Below are 20,076 nucleotides of genomic sequence, written 5' to 3'. Positions count from 1 at the left end.
TGTCATTTTATTAAAATTAGAAATGATAGGTTGTTCAATTCACATTAAGTAAAAAAAAAGTTTGTTATTTACAGAAAGCATCGTGGTGGGTCTGGTAGAGGCCAGACATCAGATGTCAAAATCAGGTATTTCTGGCCACTTCGTATCGTAAGGAGAATTAGAAGTCTCCAGACTTTATGAAATTTATATTACTGGTTTGCTATAAAACAGTCCTTGTGAATCAGTCATGAAGTATGTTGCTGTTAAAGTCCCAGAAGTCTTTTGGCATCTTCGCTTTGAGCCATTAAGGTTTCACTCGCATATTTCTGTAAGAGTTCCATTTTCTTCCGTCGTACAAGAGCTTCCTCGATCTGCAATGATGGAAATTAAAAATATTATCAAATTATTTCATCCAAAAGAGCAATCCAAATTGGTAATTATGTTAAGTACCAAACAGAATTACATGCTGTAAAGCTAAACAATCCATCACTGTTAAGAAGACCTTAATAAGTCATATTTGAAGTGAAGTCACATTTGAACTACTCATGATTCATACTTGCTTAAGAATGTCATTTGGGCAACATCTGAAGCTCGTTTGTAGGGCACTGCGCCTGAAACCAATATCTATAATCACACTGAGCAACTTAAAATAAATAAAAAATATAAAAAGGGTCTTTGGCACAATTTGCACTCTTTTCAGTCAAAGTATTATTGTATATAGAACTTTTTAATGTTCCCTTACCTCTTTCTGTGATGGCACAGGAACATGAGCTATAAATTTTTGCTGGTTTTCCTCTCCGTCCATCTGTTCCTCACCTTCGTCATCAGACTGAGCCATGAGAAACATAAATGGATTTAAGATAGGGGAAAGATCCTTATTCCATAGACAATATGCATTTATTTCAAAAGTAATTTTTAAAACAAAAATCTAAAAGTCCCGAGGTCTCAATTTAAAACAAATCTTTAGTTGAAGGAAATATTAATATTTTTGATTCTTTTCTCCAGCAGCTAGAAACCTTTTTCTTCAGCACAAACAACACAGAGGCTCAAGTCAAAAACTATACACAAATTAATGAGAGAAATGGCATTTAACAAATACACAGAACAGCATCCAAGGAGGCTACTGTGTACAGGTGATACCAGCAACATTATGCTGCAAGAAAGCCAGGTCTTACAGACAAATCCCACAATGCAGAACAAGGCCATCCAGCCTACCAAGTCCACTCTTTCAGAGTCAGTGCAGACATGATGGCTGTGTGATCTCTTGCTGTACTGTATGGGTTCTATGGTGAAACAGGAGCTATGTAAGGGCAACATTATAACTAAGGCACTATAATTTTCCTTCATTTTTTACCCTGTGGCAGAAATGATCCCATACATTGACAATCACTTGTCTGATTAAGATTTTTGATACTGCATTTACCTCATCATCTTTCACTGCATAAATGTTTACTTCTTCCTCCTCCTCCTCTTTGTCACCTCCACTCTCCAGTCTGGCCTCTTTTTCTACCTTCCACTTATGCACAGCTTCCAGTATGACTAAAAAGTGGAAAGGAAGTATTTGTAATACTCAATTCAATTGAAAAACATTCCCAGTTTATTTGCCCATGCTCAAACTAAAAACATTCATGCTCATCTTGAGATGCAGATTCCTTGATCACAGGTTTCTCTATGTCTATTAGCAATCTTTCACTTTGATTACATGCTTGGAAAGCTTAAAAGCCAGGATGGATATAATGGAGTGTAAATTAAGACTTTCAGGATTCAGCATCTGGGAGGTGTGGGATCCAATGCTGGCATGTTATACTTATGGAGCAAGCTTTCATAATACTGTGATTCACTTCTGATCCAGGACTGTGGATCTCAGTTTTAAATATATTCATACACGACACTACAAGAGTCGTGCTTTGAATATTCAAAGCACTGATTAGTCAACATCTGGAGCACTGTGAGCAGTCTTGTGCACCTCACCACAGGAAGCATATATTGACTTAAAGGGAGTGCAGCTTAGATTCACTAGAATTATACCCAAACATCAAGAGTAAATGATGAGGTGAGAGTATACAACCTATGACTTGTGTTCCCTGGAATGTAGAGAAAATGCGCAAGATTGGGGGGACTTAAATTAATTAATGCTAATGCTAGATCAATTGTTCTTTTAAAATATGAGATTGATAGATTTGTATTAGCTAAAGCTATTAAGAAATGTGGGGCAAGGGTGTGTATGGGGAGTTAGGTCACAGAATCAACTACAGTCTCTCTGAATAGCAAAACAAGCACAAGGGACTAAATGGCCTACTCCTATGGTATCAGCATGTAAAATGTTTAGTTTTTTTCCTCACATGTACTGTGTGTTTACTACCTTTGTACTTTGCAGGATATTTTTTAAATGCGCATTTAGCTTTGAGAATCTGCCATGGCACAAATGATCACAATTAATGACATAACAGTTGCAATTACATGCATAAAAATAGAAATTTCTTGACTAAACTAAACCAATGTCTGATGAGAGGAAGTCACTTACATGCTTCATTAAAATCTAAACTGTTGTCATATTGCAATCATACATCTTGCTGCAGAAACTCATTAAACAAGACTCTGAGGCTTATGACTGAATAGGTACCATAGGTGGTTGGTAGCAATGTTTCCAGTTTAAAAAAAAAATCAACATTACAGAAGCAAATTTGGGATTTGCTGTGAATGACATCCTGCTATCTGTGAGAAACGACAGGAATGTAGCCTCAGAACACAGATGTGGTCAGCTGAGATCATTACCCTGACATCTTAAATACAAGAAGAACTTAAAAAAAAAACAAATGCATACTGCAGAATTCACTCACTTGTCATCACCTTAAATCACACACACATGGTCACTAACCATTTCCCAAAGCATCTCAGTTGAAGTTAGCAGCTAATTTTGTGTGTAGACTTGCCCCTGCTCTTTCTAATGCTGCACAATAGAACATTTGTGAGAATGGCTCTTAGGAGGGAGACTGATTTGCATTAATGACCAAAAAAACTACTACTGTACTGCACTGACAACAGTCTTCAGTGAACAAATCAATGCAATAACTTTGCCCTAAATGAAACTGCTGCTTTTTTTTTTAATCTGCATTTATTTTAAAGTTTGGAAGTAGTAATTATGGGTCTAAATAAATGAGCTAATTCAGGAACCCTAAGCATGTTGCCAAAACAGTAAACATGTGGAATTTAACTGATTGAGTCATTGATTTGTGACTGAAGGTTTACCACATGATCTACAAAGTCAAAATCATCAGAAGCTAAATATTTTTAAATCAGAGCATGTAAAATGTAGAAGAAAACCCATTAATAAACAACATAAATAAATTCTCTATAGTTTAGCACACTATATTCTTGAATGTATCTTGACAAGAGTACAGCATTGTCGTTTAAAACAACTAATAAAAAAGTTGTTTTCTGGATCCTTTCTAATACAATCAAAATAAGCAAAAAAGATTAAAGGGACACACTACAATCACCTAATTCCATGAATATGTTACCGTTTCTAGAAGGATTGATCTTTAGATTTCTTTACCTTGCTTCTCAAGCTCTTGTTCCAGGGGTAAAAGCACCCCATCATCTTCATCTCTGTAACCATAATAGTCTGCATCAATGTCTTTCATGAGCTCAGCACGTGTTTTCCGTGGTGGGGCAGGTGCTGCAAGCAAACAGATGATTAAAAGGCATATTGTAATTTCTTAGAAAGATGAAGTATAGATTCTATATTACATAAAATTATATATGCAGTCTTAAGTTTAGTTTTACGTTGTTGATTGTTAACTTCTTTTACTAATACTATTAAAATGCAGTGATACGATCGAGGTAAAATTGCTTAAGATCTAATATGATAATGTGCATCGGCACATTGGGACACTGCATTTGCGCACCAACATGCAACATCATAGTTTGTTCCTGAAATCAGACATATTTTGAGTTGGTCCCATCTGGAGTTCTGATGGCAGGGCCCCTATACACTTGATAGTGCAAGATGTGTAGATCAGGAATACCTAATAACAGCAAATTGGAAGCTAAAGATAATTTGTGTTCCACATTACTTATTCAATAAGTATGTTTGGCTTACTAAACAATGTAACAATGATCCTGGGAAAAAAAAATTAACATGCTTACTTAGAAGCTCCAACTTTCATTCCATAGGTAGCTGGCCATGCAGACCATAAAAGTTCCAGGTTTTATTACTTGAATTAGTGCATCATAGCCACAGCCCAGCAATAGTAGGAATGTTACAACTAGTCTCACCTCACTTAACATTAAGGATGGGTAAAATTGACCAGATCTGATTGTGTACTTGTGTTACTAGATAGCAATGTGGGCAGCACAGTGGTGCAGTGTTTAGCACTGCTGCCTTACAGTAACAGGGACCCAGACTCCCACTGTGCATCAGTGTGTGTGTGCGCGCGCAAAGTCCACACATTCTCCCCATGTCTGTACGGGTATTCTCCGAGTGCTCCAGTTTCCTCCCACTGTCCAAAAGACATGCTGGTTAGGTGCATTTGATTATGCTAAATTCTCCCTCAGTGTACCTGAACAAGTGCTGGAGTGTGACAAGTAGGGGATTTTCATAGTAACTTCGTTGCAGTGTTAAAGCAAGCTTACTTGTGACACTAATAAATAAACTTTAACAGATTGCACATGAAATACAGTAAATATTAGGTAAGGGTAAGATTTGGCCTCATCAATATAGTCCCCATGATTAAATAGCATGTTAACAATCACCAGCAAGGCTCAGACATGAAAAATGGGAAGATGGGCAAGGTACAAGGACTGGTGCCCAATAAATTATCCAATAAATTCTTGTTTTTAGAATTAGAGGCAATGAAAATTTGATGACAAAGAGAAGATTTAAAAAAAACATACGTTCTTTTTCAAACAATTCTCTGACTCCTGGCAAATCTTTAGCTGCTCCAAAATATTTGTAACCTCTGTTGCCTGGAACTTCTTTTCCTTCATGATCCAACATCTTTGGCCCAATTTTCTGTATGTTTAAAAAAAAACACATCTTGTAAAAGTGGTAGCAAGAAAAAAAAAGCAAGAAAAGGAAATTGTTAGCAGCTGAGAAAAATACTTCTACATCACAGATTTGCTCAAACTTTTCAATTAACAAACCATCACTTTATATTGGTTCAAAATGTTGCATGGGAGTCAACAGGTACAACCTCACAGCATTTTGGATAATCAATGCACAGTCAACAGGTACAACCTCACAGCATTCTTGACAATCAGTGCACAGAGTTGGAGAGGATGCAGGTCGGTGGCATATGTATCCACAGCAGTGTTGAATACTTGATTTTAGCTGCTTCATGAAGGGCAGGGAGTCACCTGCCATTTTCTTGAATTCTTCAGTGAGCAGCTTTTGGAATGACAATGGTAAAAACCAGAGAATAAGCCACTCACTTTCTACGCTGCAGATCGTGTGCTAGTCTGGATGCATCGAACATAATGCAGATGGAAGCTATTAATTAAATTCAGTACAAGAAAACTAAAATATAAATTCTGACACCATTTATCCCATTTTTACGAATTGAGGAATAGGTTATAATTTACAACATATTATGATGCAGGACTCTGGTACTTAGGTGTGGAAATATTGGGACGTGGATCCTAGTGATAATCAACAGCAGAAAGGAGCTTTTACGATGCTGCACAGAAAGGCATGGTGTTGGAGGTTGCAAAGGTCAGCAACGGGAATTGGGGAAAAAAGCACTGTTGTTTGATATGGGATGGGGAAGCAATAGCAGTGATCTACGGCAGGAAAAAAAACATGGGAAGTAAAAGTACTTGGGGTGGGTGAAGTGCAGAATGACTAAAGAATGGGGTACATAAGTGATGGAACAGGGCTGTTAAAGAGGAAGCAAGGGATGGGTACATTACTTGCAGCAGGAACAGAGTTTAAGAGATTTGCTATCCTCCCCTCCCAGATTTAAAAATTGGAATTTGCTGTTTCAATAATTAACTGGAAAACCAAGCTATTTAACTACAATGACAATGGGTCCCCAATCAGTGCAAATAATCCATTTAGAAAGTTCTGCCAAATATAAAGAAGTTATATTTCTTTCACTAACAGGAAGCAGTTTTTTTTTAAAAAAAATAGCTAAATCACTTTTATTGCTTTTAAGTTTTTGCTTACCTAGCGGCATGGTGGCGCAGTGATTTGCACAGTTGCCTTACAGCTCCAGGGACCCGGGTTCAATTCCAGCCTTGGGTGATTATCTGTGTGGAGTTTGCACTTTCTCCACAGTCCAAAGATATGCAGGTGGTGGACTGGCCATGCTAAATTGCCCCTTAGTGTCCTAGGATGTGTAGGTTGGAAGTGGAATCGTTGTGGGTGGAGATTAGGAACAGCAAAGGGAGGAAGACGCTGGTGGGTGTCGTCTATAGGCCCCCGAATAATGATCTGGAGGTGGGGCGGGCTGTTAACGCGCAAATAAGTGCGGCGTGCAGGAATGGGACGGCAGTAGTTATGGGGGATTTCAATCTGCATATTGATTGGTCGACCCATGTTGGACGAGGTGGGCTCGAGGAGGAGTTCTTGGAATGCTGCCGGGATAGTTTCCTGGAACAGTGTGTGTTGGAGCCGACGAGGGAGCGAGCTATCTTGGATCTGGTGCTATGTAATGAGGCGGGTAGAATTAGGGACCTTGAGGTGAAGGATCCTCTTGGAGAGAGTGATCATTGTATGGTGGAGTTTCTGTTGCAGATGGAGGAGGAGAAAGTGGGTTCCCGGACACGTGTCCTTTGTTTGAATAGAGGGGAGTATGGTAGGATGAGAGAAGAATTGGCGAATGTGGACTGGGGGAGCGCGTTGGAAGGTAGGTCTGCTGAGGAGCAGTGGAGGATCTTTAAGGAGATCTTTCTTGGTGCTCAGCAGAAATTTATTCCGATGGTTAAAAAGGACAGTAGGAAGAGAGGTAATAAGCCGTGGATAACGAAGGAGGTGAAGGAAAGTGTTAAATTAAAAGCGGAGGAATTTAGAGTAGCTAAGAGCAGTGGGCGAGAAGAGGATTGGGAAAGGTTTAAATGTCAACAAAGATTGACAAAAAAGTTGATAAAGGAGGGTAGAAGAAGCTATGAAGCTGGGCTAGCGCTTAATATAAAAAAGGATAGCAAGAGTTTTTATAAATATATAAAAAGGAAGAGGCTGGCTAGGGTGAACGTTGGTCCCTTAGCGGATGAGAAAGGGGACCTAGTGGTAGGGGATGGGGATATGGCTAAGGTCTTGAATAACTTTTTTGTTTCTGTCTTCACGGAGGAGGACGTGAATAATTTGCCGGGTGTTAGCGATGGAAAGGTGGTAGGACTGGAGGGTCTTAATGACATTACTGTTACTAGAGAGGTGGTGCGCGACAGACTGGAGGGGCTGATTGTGGACAAGTCCCCAGGACCGGATGGAATGCATCCGAGGGTTCTGAAAGAAATGGCGGAGGTGATAGTGGATGCCTTGGTGGTTATTTTCCAGACGTCGCTGGATTCCGGGGAAGTGCCGGAGGATTGGAAAACGGCTAATGTTACGCCGTTGTTTAAGAAGGGTGCCAGGCAAAAGGCGGGGAATTACAGGCCGGTTAGTTTAACGTCTGTGGTAGGTAAAATGTTAGAATCCGTCATTAAGGAGGAAATTGCGAGGCATCTTGAAGGGAATTGCTTGATAGGGCAGACGCAACACGGTTTCATTAAAGGGAAGTCATGTCTGACAAATTTACTGGAGTTCTATGAGGATGTGTCTAGGGCGGTGGATAGAGGAGAGCCGGTGGATGTGGTCTTTCTGGATTTTCAGAAGGCGTTTGATAAGGTACCTCACAAGAGGTTACTGCAGAAGGTCAGAGGACATGGAGTTGGGGGTAGGGTGTTAGCGTGGATAGAGGATTGGTTGTCAAATAGGAGGCAGAGAGTGGGGGTCAATGGGTGCTATTCGGATTGGCGGTTGGTGACTAGTGGGGTGCCCCAGGGGTCGGTGCTGGGGCCTCAGCTATTTACCATTTATATAGATGATCTGGAGGAGGGAACCGAGTGTAGGGTGTCGAAATTTGCTGATGACACCAAGATTGGGGGAAAGGCAAATTGTGCGGAGGGTGTGGAGAGTCTGCAGAAGGATCTAGATAGGCTGGGCGAATGGGCCAGGAAATGGCAAATGGAATTTAATGTTGGCAAGTGTGAGGTGGTCCACTTTGGTAGGAAGAATGGTAGGAAGGACTATTACTTACGTGGCGAAAAACTGCAGCAGGCAACGGTGCAGAGGGACCTCGGGGTCCTTGTGCATGAGTCGCAAAAACCCAGCCTGCAGGTGCAGCAGGTGGTCAGGAAGGCGAATGGGATGCTGGCCTTCATAGCGAGGGGGATTGAATATAAAAGTAGGGAGGTCTTGCTGCAGCTGTATAGGGCATTGGTGAGGCCGCAGCTGGAGTACTGTGTGCAGTTTTGGGCGCCGCACCTGCGCAAGGATATTTTGGCCCTGGAGGGAGTGCAGAGGAGGTTTACTAGGCTGATACCGGAGTTGAGGGGGTTGAGCTATGAGGAGAGGCTGAATAAACTAGGCTTGTACTCGTTAGAGTTTAGAAGAATGAGGGGAGATCTCATTGAGACGTATAAGATGATGAATGGGATGGATAGGATAGAGGTGGAAAGACTCTTCCCGCTCAAAAAAGACAGTAGGACTAGGGGGCACAGCCTCAAGATAAAGGGGGGGCGGTTCAGAACGGAGTTGAGGAGGAACTTCTTCACTCAAAGGGTGGTGAATCTCTGGAATTCTCTGCCCGTTGAAGTGGTGGAGGCTGCCTCGCTAAATATTTTTAAGAAGCGGGTTGATGGGTTTTTGATAAGAGAGGGGATTAAGGGTTATGGGGAGAGGGCGGGAAAGTGGAACTGAGCCACGACAGATCAGCCATGATCTTATTGAATGGCGGGGCAGGCTCGAAGGGCCAGATGGCCTACTCCTGCTCCTATTTCTTATGTTCTTATGTTCTTATGTATTAGCTGTGGGAAACGTGTGGGATTATGGGGACAGGGTGTGGGAAAGGGTCTAGTTAAGATAAACCCTCAGACAGTCAGTACAGATCGATGGGCTGAATGGCTTCTTCTGCACTGTAGGGATTCTATGATCCTACTTCGGAGATAGAAGCTAAAAAAAGACTCGAGCAAAAATACCCGCACACCTTTGGACTGTGGAGAAAGTGCAAACTCCACACAGACAATCACCCAAGACTGGAATTGAATCCAGGTCCCTGGAGCTGTGAGGCATATACATAGATTGGTATAGTTGGAAATAACAGCTCGAGATTATCTAAGCATTAAAACATTGGCAGCTGAAAGAATTGCTGTTAGATCTTGCGGGATTCAAATCCTCAATCAAAATATGAAAATGTGAATTTTCTAACAGCTAGTGCTAGAAGACGGGAATACACATTTAACAAAATTTTCAATGTTACTTACCCCATAGTCAGGACCTCCTAATTCCTTTATTCTGACTTCCCAATGGCCTTTCTCTCGTAGCAACTTATTGATTTCATCATTCAGGTCACGTATCCGAAATTCTCCTAAACCAGCTTTAAGTGAAAAATTGCATTTGTATTATATAAGTGTATACTCTAAAAATAAGTATTTAAAAACTTGGAAGAATTTCAGAACTTACCATTTTGTATTTGTGCCACTTTCTTGGAAATTTCACTTATGATCTACAAAACATCATGAAGCTTTGCTCAGTATATAGACACTATCTACAGATATTATGAATATGATTTGCTTTCATGAGTATTTCTGTAAAAAACACATCTAAACACATTTCTAGAATCAGTAACAAGGCAACTGTAGCACAATCACATGGAAGAGATGCCTCTCAAGTTTAGCCAGTCTAAATTATTCAAGCTTAATCCCTTAAACTGAGCCTGAAAACTGCACTTTGTAATAGTGGAAATTACACCGACTGAAGAACAATGCAAATGATCAGTAAAACTACTTGCACTATAGTCAGAATTGCTTCAAATGCTACAATACTATGCAATTCACTGCTGATTTGAAATTCAGCAATTTATTACAATGTCCTAAATAGACGCGAATCAAAATCTGAAACATTAGCCAAACAAACATTTGCGAAAATTCATTCTGTAGTAAATAATGTTTATGTTAGTGAAACTAATGCTGCTTTGCATTAGAATTCATTATTCACTATTTGCATTGCAAGACTATATTTGGGTTTTTAAAAGAGATTTTTTTTGTTTTTCCATATGTGAATGAAAGCTTACATTATAGTTAAAACTTGATACCCACAATTTTTTAAAAAACTGAAGATATTTCATTGAAGGACACATTATACCAACTATATTGTGGAATTGCTATAATCTACAATTCTAACACTTCTGTGATTACACAAATGTTGACCTAAGCATGAAGACACAGAAAAAAAATCGTGAATGGGATCACAACAATTATTTGTCAATTCACAAAACATTCTCTAATTTGACAAAGAACAGTTGCGCTTTAGGAAAAACATGTGAAATAATGCAAAACACTTGAGCAACAATTAATGCTTCATTACTTGATACAATTAGCTCATTCTATATTTAAAGTGGTATAGTGCCTACATTGACTATCTTGCTCAGTACAATTATTTTCAGTCCCAAAGCAACTTTTACATTCATGTTGAATGATTTGACTAATTTTGTTGTGCTTGCAGTCAATGGTGTGTCATTTTAGAATTCACCTTTCTATATCCACTTAAAGAAGGAACTATGCTAGAGAAACAAGAGTAAATATATATTTGTAGATAATTGGCAGTGAAAATTGCACATTTTAATTCAAAAAAGTAGCACAAATATAGTATCCAAAGTTAAAAATAAGCTTTTATATATAATCTATCCCCTCATGCGATGTACACATTTTCATATCAAATAATTATTTCCACAACAGCGGTCAGTACAATCGTTAGCACTGCTGCCTCACACTCCAGGGACCCATGTTCGATTCCTGGCTACGGTCACTGTCTATGTGGAGCTTGCATGTTCTCTCTGTCTCTGTGTGGGTTTCCTCCGAGTGCTCCAATTTCCTTCCACAGTCCAAAGATGTACGGGTTAGGTTCATTGGCTATGCTAAATGTCTAGTGTCTGGGAAAGCGTAGATTAGAGGGATTAGTTGGGTAAATATGTGGGATTACAAGGATTGGGCATAGGTAGGATTGTTGCTGGTGCAGACTTGATGGGCTGAATGGCCTCCTTTTGCATTGTAGAATTTCTATGATTCTATGAACCATCTCTGCTATACACTACGGCTGTGCTTTTTTTCCTCTGTGTTAGTTTAACACAAGCACAGTTTTAGGGACAGGTCAGGAAGTTGTGCAGCTTCCCTGCTCACTTTCCCTCCCAACCAATCTGAAACTCTGATCAAAACAAAATTTCCAAGCACTGAATGACAATGTTGGATAAGCAGCAAAGACTTCAGTAAATATTATTTTGCTAAATACACACAGGGACTGAAAAGAATCGCAGAATCTTACATTTAAACAAAAGGCTTTACTTACCTGTCTCCTCCATTTCTCTGCTTTATGCAAATCATTACACTCTGATGCAAGGAACGGTCTCCTCTCCTACTGAATAGAGAAAAGTAATCAACACAAAGTCAACACCAAAACCACGTCAACATCGATGTTTACTGTGAATCAACTAAAATAATGAAGAAATCAGCATCTCATTATTCAGCTGTAAACAATTAAGGTAAGCATGTTGCACTAGGAGTTTACTTTGTCAGAGTGATATGCTAGCTGGGCAACTTGCATCACAGCATCACTTAACATGGCAAGTGCTGAGAAATCTGATGCATAATTGTGCATGTTTCTAGGTCTTGTATAAAAGGAGTAATTTATATAATGGAGCAGCTTGCATACTAATTTATATTTAAATTATTCTGTTATGATAAAATGATCCTCTTTATTGCACCTTGCTTGAAAACAATTACACAATTTACCAACCTTAACTTTTCCATCTTCTAGCTGGGCCTGGCGAAATCTTGCCAGGGCAGTCCTAAAACCAAACAATGATACTGAATTACTAATCCACAAGGATGCTGCAGTGCATTCCAAAAAACTCAAGCCAATTTAGAAAGTTAATGAGAAATATTTTGTCTGATAAGAACTACAGGCAATAAACCAATGAATGAAATGAGAAAAGAAAATGCTGGAAACACTCAGATTGCTGGATAGAAACAAAGTTAACATGGCCCAGAATATTAACTTGGAGCTGAGTTTAATGCAGCCCCATGCAATGGGAACAATGATAGTCAAGTCTACCTAATTATGGGAGAGGTATCATGTCAGTTTCCCAGTGGTGGGTAAGGCTCCCAGATTAAATCTGAGGGGGGATGGGACTAAAGTTAGACATTGACAGTGGGATGTCAATTAAGCTCATTATAACAACTGACATTCATTATTCCTAAACCCATTGCAATTTAGTAGTGACTCAAGGATTAAATACAGATCGTAAAGGTCTCCTACACTTTCAGAAGGCCATCCAGCAAACCCTGTTGGATTTCCCAGTGGTTTCAGGGGAGGGTACTATCAGTCCCCTATCAAAGGATTAGGCAACGGGTAGGCGCAGCCACTGAAAGCCAACACTTGCCTCTCCCCAGGCCCCCTCTTCTGTGACCCTATTCCTCACTTGCCTGTGGCTCGGGGTCCCTCTGCAATCCTGGGCCTTGGGTGTGGGAAGTGCTGCTAGCAGCCATTGTGCTCTGAGCATGACTTCCTCTGCCTGGGACCTCAATCACAGGAAAGGACTAACAATGGCTTTTTCCATGGAACTGATGGGGGCTCCCTGCTGGTTCTCTGACTGGTGGGCGAGACCCCCATTGGCCTGAAACAATTCCAGTCTTCATTTCTCTTTCCATTGCCAAACCTGCTGAGTATTTCTAGCATTTTGTGTTTTCATTTTCAGAATTCCAGCATTCGCGGTATTTTGCTTTTGTCCTCGGCGGTAAATGAAATTAGTTACACAAATCTGAGATCACCGAATTCTTGATTAAACTCTCTCACTTTCCCACTCCACTAAAAGTCAAATTGTGGAGAATGAAGGTGGCTTAATGCTATCCTAAAATGAGAAACACCAACACCTGAGTACTGAAACGACACCACACAGCAAAGCAGAAAGAGATATAAGGGATCGCAAATTGAATTTTGAAAGTACAAGTAGCTCAATCTTCAAAGCTGGAGTTAAAATAAAACTCATATTTTCCACCAAGCTTGAATAAATAAATGCCAACTGTACTCATCCATCAATGTTTCTTTTGAACCCAGATTTCAAAATAGCATTCCTATTCCAAAGTTATAAACTTTACACCTCATCTTTGGGGATTTTTTCCAGCAAAATTGACAAATTGTCGGAGGCCATTTTGGCAATGGATTCAAACACTAATAACTGGATTAAAAGACTCAAACACAAGTTAGTTTAGTATGACCTGAATCAAGCATAATCCAAAAGTACTGACTAAAGGGCAATCCACAGTTAATATATTTGACTGACTGCTCACTTCCCACGCTATCCCAGAAACACGCTGTTAGAAAGATATGATATCTATGCATAAATATACCTAGAAATATTATTTGTAATCATATGAAAATGAAGACAACTATAAATCATCCCCAAGACGATCCTATTTTATCACGGTTGGTCTTTTGGGTGGGCTGAACCAAGCAAACAAACTTAAATTACATTCGGACAAAGAAAAAGGGGGCAGCTCCCCAAAAGGAGGGGGAACAGCCCGAACAGAAACAAAAAGTACAAAGGAAACTTATTCAGAGTGTTAACAAAAATAAAACATTACTAACCAAGAGTAAAGCATTCAATTAAATTTCAAATTAATTTCTCTTGCACCAGAACTAATTGCAAGTTTGGCCAAATAATGTCGAACTTTTAAATTACACGTTTCAAATATTTTATTTTTGAAAACAACCAAATTTAAATTGGATACCACAAGTGCAATCAGATGAAAACATGACTACAGCAAATCTAAAAATTTATAGGACTATTATTTTGTTGGAAGACATATTTCATGTTTGTTATTAGAACATAGAACATAGAACATTACAGCGCAGAACAGGCCCTTCGGCCCACGATGTTGCGCCGACCAGTTAAAAAAAAACAACAACAATGACCCACTAACCTAAACCAATCCCTTTTCGTCCATAAACCTGTCCACAGAACTCTTAAACGCCCCCAAACTAGGCGCATTTACAACCGCAGCAGGCAGGGCATTCCAATCCCTCACCACCCTCTGGGTAAAGAACCTACCCCTGACATCTGTCCTATAACTACCCCCCCTTAGTTTAAAGCCATGCCCCCTCGTGCTAGATTTTTCCATCAGAGGAAAAAGGCTATCACTATCAGTGAGATAGTGAGATAATATTCGTGAGATAATGTACTTACATTGCCTTTTCTGCATTTCGAGCCTGTATAAGGGAAATAAGCATCATTAATTTTGCAGCAAGTTACTCAATTTATTACAAATTTATAGAAAAAATACCAGTATTCTATTTAATATGGCAAGGAGGTTTGATAAATCCATTTCATCCAGTTAGCAAATGCACATGTCAAGCTATCAGTGTACTGGAACATTGCAGCATGTCAAAGACAGAAATGTGGGCATGAGAGCAAGATGGTGAATTGAAATGGCAAGCTACATAAATAGACCACACTTGCAGATTGAACAATATTCTGCAAAGTGGTCACCCAGTCTCCATTCAAGTCCGCAGGTAGAGGAGACTGCAACGCAAACAGAGAATGCAGCAGACTAAATTTAATATTCCAGTGTTCCATTGAAGCCTGATGCAAACTGGAAGAACAGCGCTTCATTTGCCAATTAGACACTTTACAACATTCTGGACTTACTATGTTCAACAACTACAGACCATGAAATCTCTCTTCCAGTTTGGTATCTTTTCTTCAATCCCCTACTCCAAAAGGGCCAGTCTCTAACCTTTTCTTATATTTTACTTTCAGAGAGTATGCTGGCCACTGCTGTGCTATCAGCACATTCAGCAATCTGACCTTTATGCCATTATTAGCACCTGCCTGAAGTCTTTAACACTACTTGTACCACTCTGACTTGTGTCCATGATGTGTTTGCCAAATTTCTCCTGAGGTCCCACTTATCTCTGATCTTCTATTGTGCTCCACCACATTCTTCAACAGTATGAACACATACATTTCTACTTTCTTTCAGTTCTGAAGAAGTCATATGGACTGAAATATTAACCCTGTTTCTCACTCCACAGACACTGTCACACTTGCTGGGCCTTTAAAGCATTTTCTGTTTTTATTTCTGATTTTGAGCATCTGTGTTTCACTTTTACCAAAGAACAGTATTAAATTTGACAATCTTCGTAAACGTAAAAAAATTGAAAGACACCTTGGTCTCTTCATTATATCTGAACAGGTATTCCTTTTTAAATGTTTGCCATTGTCAAACTCTCCCAATTTCATCCAATAAGCACCTAAACAATAAAGACCAGGAAGGACACAGATCAATCCCTATCTGAGCTAAATTAGCTAATTTTGGTATTTGTATCAATACAATCACTCATAGGTAGCTTCATAGGATACACGGGGGGAATGAGAGGAAAAATGGTCAAGACTCTTTTGACTGGGGCAAACAACACAGTTGGAAAGACCAGAAAAATGGGACTGGAGCTGATAGTTCCAATTGTAAGGTTAGCATGATGGACCTAATTGTGGCCCTGTAATTCATCTCAGTCCATGAATTATGGAATGTGTACTTGGACAAGCAACACTTTTCTACAACATTGATATATCACTTCAAATATGTGGTAAATCAACCCTAATGCATGTAAACAGTGGGCTTAGTACAACAAACATCAAAATAGTTGCAATGGGCACCATGGTGACATAGTGGTTAGTACTATTGCTTCAGAGCACCAGGGACCCAGGTTCATTTCCCAATTGTCTGTATGGAGTTTGTACACTCTCCTCATGTCTGCCTGGGTTTCCTCCAGGTGCTCCAGTTTCCTTCCACAATCCAGAAGACATGCTGGTTAGGTGTATTGACCATGCTCAATTCTCCCTCAGTGTACCCGAACAGGCGCCAGAGTGTGGCGACTAGGGGATTTTCACAGTAACTTCAAAGCAGTGTTAACATAAACCTACTTGTGACACTAATAAAGAAACTTTACTTTTCAATGTCAATTTGTAGTGGGTGATATTTGAGCTCTGCCTGTTCTGATCACTTTAAACTATCGATCTGTGAATATGTGTTTCAGAGACAATCTAGGGAGTGAAAGTGAGTGAATACAGCAATTTCTGAGGACAGCAGCAACTATCAGAGTGGGAATTCCACCCAGAGGCACATGTGGAAGATTCCAACACACCTTCCAGTACAGAGAGAGTACAGCCTGGGGAGGGGGAGAAACATATTCCGCTTCTTCCCCAGCACCATCCAAATTAATGATTTGATACATACCATGGTAAAAGCTGCTGACAGGTAAGATTCCCCACACACAACAGTACACAATGCCTGAAGCCTGCCTGCAGACAGGAAATCCTCTTCTGGGGTCGGAGGTCAGGGTTCGAATGTCGATGCGGGAGCTGCTGATTGGAGGGATAGGCAGAGGGCGGAGAGGTGATGCTAGAGCGGTGTCGGTTAGGGCTCAGGGAGCGGAGAGGCGGGTCAAGGGGAAGATGCAGCACGATTGGTGCCAGAGAAGGGTTGGGCGGGGCTGATCTCGCGCGGTGGCTGTTGGTGCATGATCAGAGGAAGGCGGGGCTGCCCTCGCGCGGTGACGATTGGCAACCCAGGAGGCGGGGTTGTTTACGAACGATGATGATTGGTACGTGAGGAGCGATACAGGCCTCGCGCGGTGATCTTTGGTGCGCGCGCAGATGTGGGGCCAGTCCTCGCGCAGTGACAGTTGCGACATGATAAGGGAGAGGCGGGGCTGCCTCGCGAGGTGATGATTGGTCCGCGGAGAAGGTGGGACTGCCCACAGCGCGGCGTGACGTTTCGTACCGGGTGGAGGTGGGCTGAGCTTGCTAGATGACGGTTGTGCATGATGAGCGGGAGGCAAGGCTGCCATCGCACGGTGTTGATTGGTCCGTGAAGCGGGGGAAGGCGGTCCGTGAGGTGCAGTTTCGTACCCGAGGAGGTGGCGGAACTGAGTTTGCGCGGTGACTGTTGGTGCATGATGAGGGTGAGGAGGGGCTATTCTCGCGCGGTGATGATTGGTTGGCGGAGAGAAAGAGAGGCGGGTCTTGCCTTCGAACAATGTTGATTGATGCGCAGGCCGAGGCGGGGCGGGTAGTCATCACGCAGTGACGATTAGTCCGTTGGGCGCAGGCGGGGCTACGTTGCAACGATGATGAGTGGTGCACGAGCGGAGGGGAGGCGGGGCTATTCCAGAGCTGCGATGATTTATAGGAGAACCGGAGTCACGTGGATGAATAGTTAGGGCGCGTGGCTAATGGCTGCTGCGGGAGGGTGGTAAGTATGTGGGAATGGGAATTCACCTGACGAAGGGGCAGAGCACCGAAAGCTAGTGGCGTTTGTTATCAAATAAACCTGTCGCACTTTAACCTGGTGTTGTGAGCCTTCTTATGGCATGGGTAACGCCAGCCCATAATATCAGAGTTGGCGCAGCGTTGGGATGGTCACAGTATGCTGGAAGTTGTGTGCTTTGGGGCAACCAAATAGTTTAAAATCAATGAAGTTAGGGATAATTTAAAAGGCAGCGCCCCCCCCCCCCCAAAGGGATTTGCATCAAAATAAATGGAATCTCAAAGGAAATGTGAAACATAAAATATCTTTGAAGCGATTGAGCTGTACACTGTGTGTTTCTACTTTCAAATTAGAAAGGTTTCAGTTAGGGCATCCTTTTTCAGCACATTGAAACCAGATGAAACTAGAAGCTGGAGTAGCCACTCAGTCATTTGAGCCTGCTCCCCCATTCATTATGATCATGGCTGATCATCGAATTCTTCCTGTCTTCCCCCCAATATTCCTTGATCCCTTTAGCCCCAAGAACTGTTACTTACGGGGCGAAAAACTGCAGCAGGCGACGGTGCAGAGGGACCTCGGGGTCCTTGTGCATGAGTCGCAAAAACCCAGCTTGCAGGTGCAGCAGGTGGTCAGGAACGCGAATGGGATGCTAGCCTTCATAGCGAGGGGGATTGAATATAAAAGTAGGGAGGTCTTGCTGCAGCTGTATAGGGCATTGGTGAGGCCGCAGCTGGAGTACTGTGTGCAGTTTTGGGCGCTGCACCTGCGCAAAGATATTTTGGCCTTGGAGGGAGTGCAGAGGAGGTTTTCTAGGCTGATACCGGAGTTGAGGGGGTTGAGCTATGAGGAGAGGCTGAATAAACTGGGCTTGTACTCGTTAGCGTTTAGAAGAATGAGGGGAGATCTCATTGAGACATATAAGATGATGAATGGGATGGATAGGATAGAGGTGGAAAGACTCTTCCCGCTCAAAAAAAGACAGTAGGACTAGGGGGTACAGCCTCAAGATAAAAGGGGGGCGGTTTAGAACGGAGTTGAGGAGGAACTTCTTCACTCAAAGGGTGGTGAATCTCTGGAATTCTCTGCCCGTTGAAGTGGTGGAGGCTGTCTCGCTAAATATTTTTAAGACGCGGGTTGATGGGTTTTTGATAAGAGAGGGGATTAAGGGTTATGGGGAGAGGGCGGGAGAGTGGAACTGAGCAGCGACAGATCAGCCATGATCTTATTGAATGGCGGGGCAGGCTCGAAGGGCTGGATGGCCTACTCCTGCTCCTATTTCTTATGTTCTTATGTAACTATATCTAATTTCTTCCTGAAATCAGACAATGTTTTGGCCTCAACTGCTTTATGTAGTCATGAATTCTGCACATTCCCCACTCTCTGGGTGAAGAAATTTCTCCTCACCTCAGTTCTAAAATGTTTACACCTTATCCTCAAACTTTGACCCCTTGTTCTGGATTCCCCATCATTGAGAACATTCTTTCTGAATCTACCCTGTCTTAACCCTGTTAGAATTGTATAAATTTCTATGAGATAGGTAAGTTTCTCACCCTCCCAACTCCAATGAATACAATATTAACTGACTTAGCCTCTCCTGATATGGCAGTGCACAGCAGCACATTGATCCTTTCTGATGTGACTATTGAGGATGGGTGGTTTCAGGAGGTAGCATTTCCAACCAAAGGCACTTCAGATATAAACAGAGCATTTCATTGTATTGCATGCTCTGGTTAGAGTAAATAAGGAGAAACTGCTTCCACAGATAGTAAGATTGGTAACCAGAGGACATGGGGGTGGGCATAGTGACTGGCACTGCTGCCTCATAGTGCCAAGTCCCAGGCTCAATTCTGGACTCAGGTGACTTTCTGTGTGGAATTTGTGGTTCTCCCCGTATATGCGTGGGTTTCATCCAGGTATTCCGGTTTCCTCTCATAATCAAAAGATGTGCGGGTTAGGTTGATTGGCCATGCTAAATTGCCCTTACTGTCAGGGGGATTAGCAGAGTAAATGTGTGGGGTTATGGGGATAGTGCCTGGATGAAATTGTTGTTGGTGCAGGCGTGAGGGGCCAAATAGCCTCTTTCTGCACTGTAGGGATTCTATGATTGTATAATTGATAATAAGTCATGATGTGGAACACACTGCTTGGAAGGAAGCAGATTAAATAATAATTTTCAAACTTGATTTGGATAAATACTTCGAGGGCTATGCAGAAAGAGTTGGGGAATGAAATTAATTAGATAGTTCTTTCAAAGAGCCAGCAGTGGCATGATGGGCTGAATAGTCTCCTATGTTATATTGTTTTATGATTCTATTAACCCAGACTTCTCTTGACAAAAGGTGAAGTCTTGTGATAGGATGCAGCAGTGAAGACTGATGGAAAACCTGATGACATTTTTGTTGGAAGGGGAGAGAATCTTAGAATCCCTACAGTGCAAAAGGACTGTATATTCAGCCATTTGAGCCTGAACTGACAACAATCTAAAAGATTTACTCTCTTTCCTCAAAGTATGACCCTAGCTCCGCAATCCCTGCCCCCCTATCGGGAACAATGTTTCTGAATCTGTCTTGTTTAACC

At 41.5% G+C, this 20,076-nt stretch overlaps 1 protein-coding gene across 1 annotated transcript; it reads right to left on the bottom strand.

Annotated features, from left to right (window-relative positions):
* On the bottom strand, nt 1-16,576 carry isy1 (ISY1 spliceosome associated protein). The gene is made up of 11 exons (XM_080182164.1): nt 16,468-16,576; nt 14,418-14,440; nt 11,969-12,020; nt 11,522-11,587; nt 9,641-9,683; nt 9,442-9,554; nt 4,876-4,993; nt 3,536-3,658; nt 1,403-1,518; nt 722-808; nt 1-350 (listed from the first exon to the last, which is right to left on the bottom strand). The coding sequence occupies exons 1-11, from the start codon at nt 16,468-16,470 to the stop codon at nt 243-245; spliced, it is 852 nt and encodes a 283-aa protein (XP_080038290.1). The 5' UTR covers nt 16,471-16,576; the 3' UTR covers nt 1-242.
* Nucleotides 16,577-20,076: the final 3,500 nt, after the last annotated feature.

Source organism: Carcharhinus amblyrhynchos, chromosome 3 (genome assembly GCF_965287045.1).
Source record: "Carcharhinus amblyrhynchos chromosome 3, sCarAmb.v2.hapA, whole genome shotgun sequence".
NCBI classification, from domain to species: Eukaryota; Metazoa; Chordata; class Chondrichthyes; order Carcharhiniformes; family Carcharhinidae; genus Carcharhinus; species Carcharhinus amblyrhynchos.
This window is presented reverse-complemented; position numbering and strand designations above follow the sequence as displayed.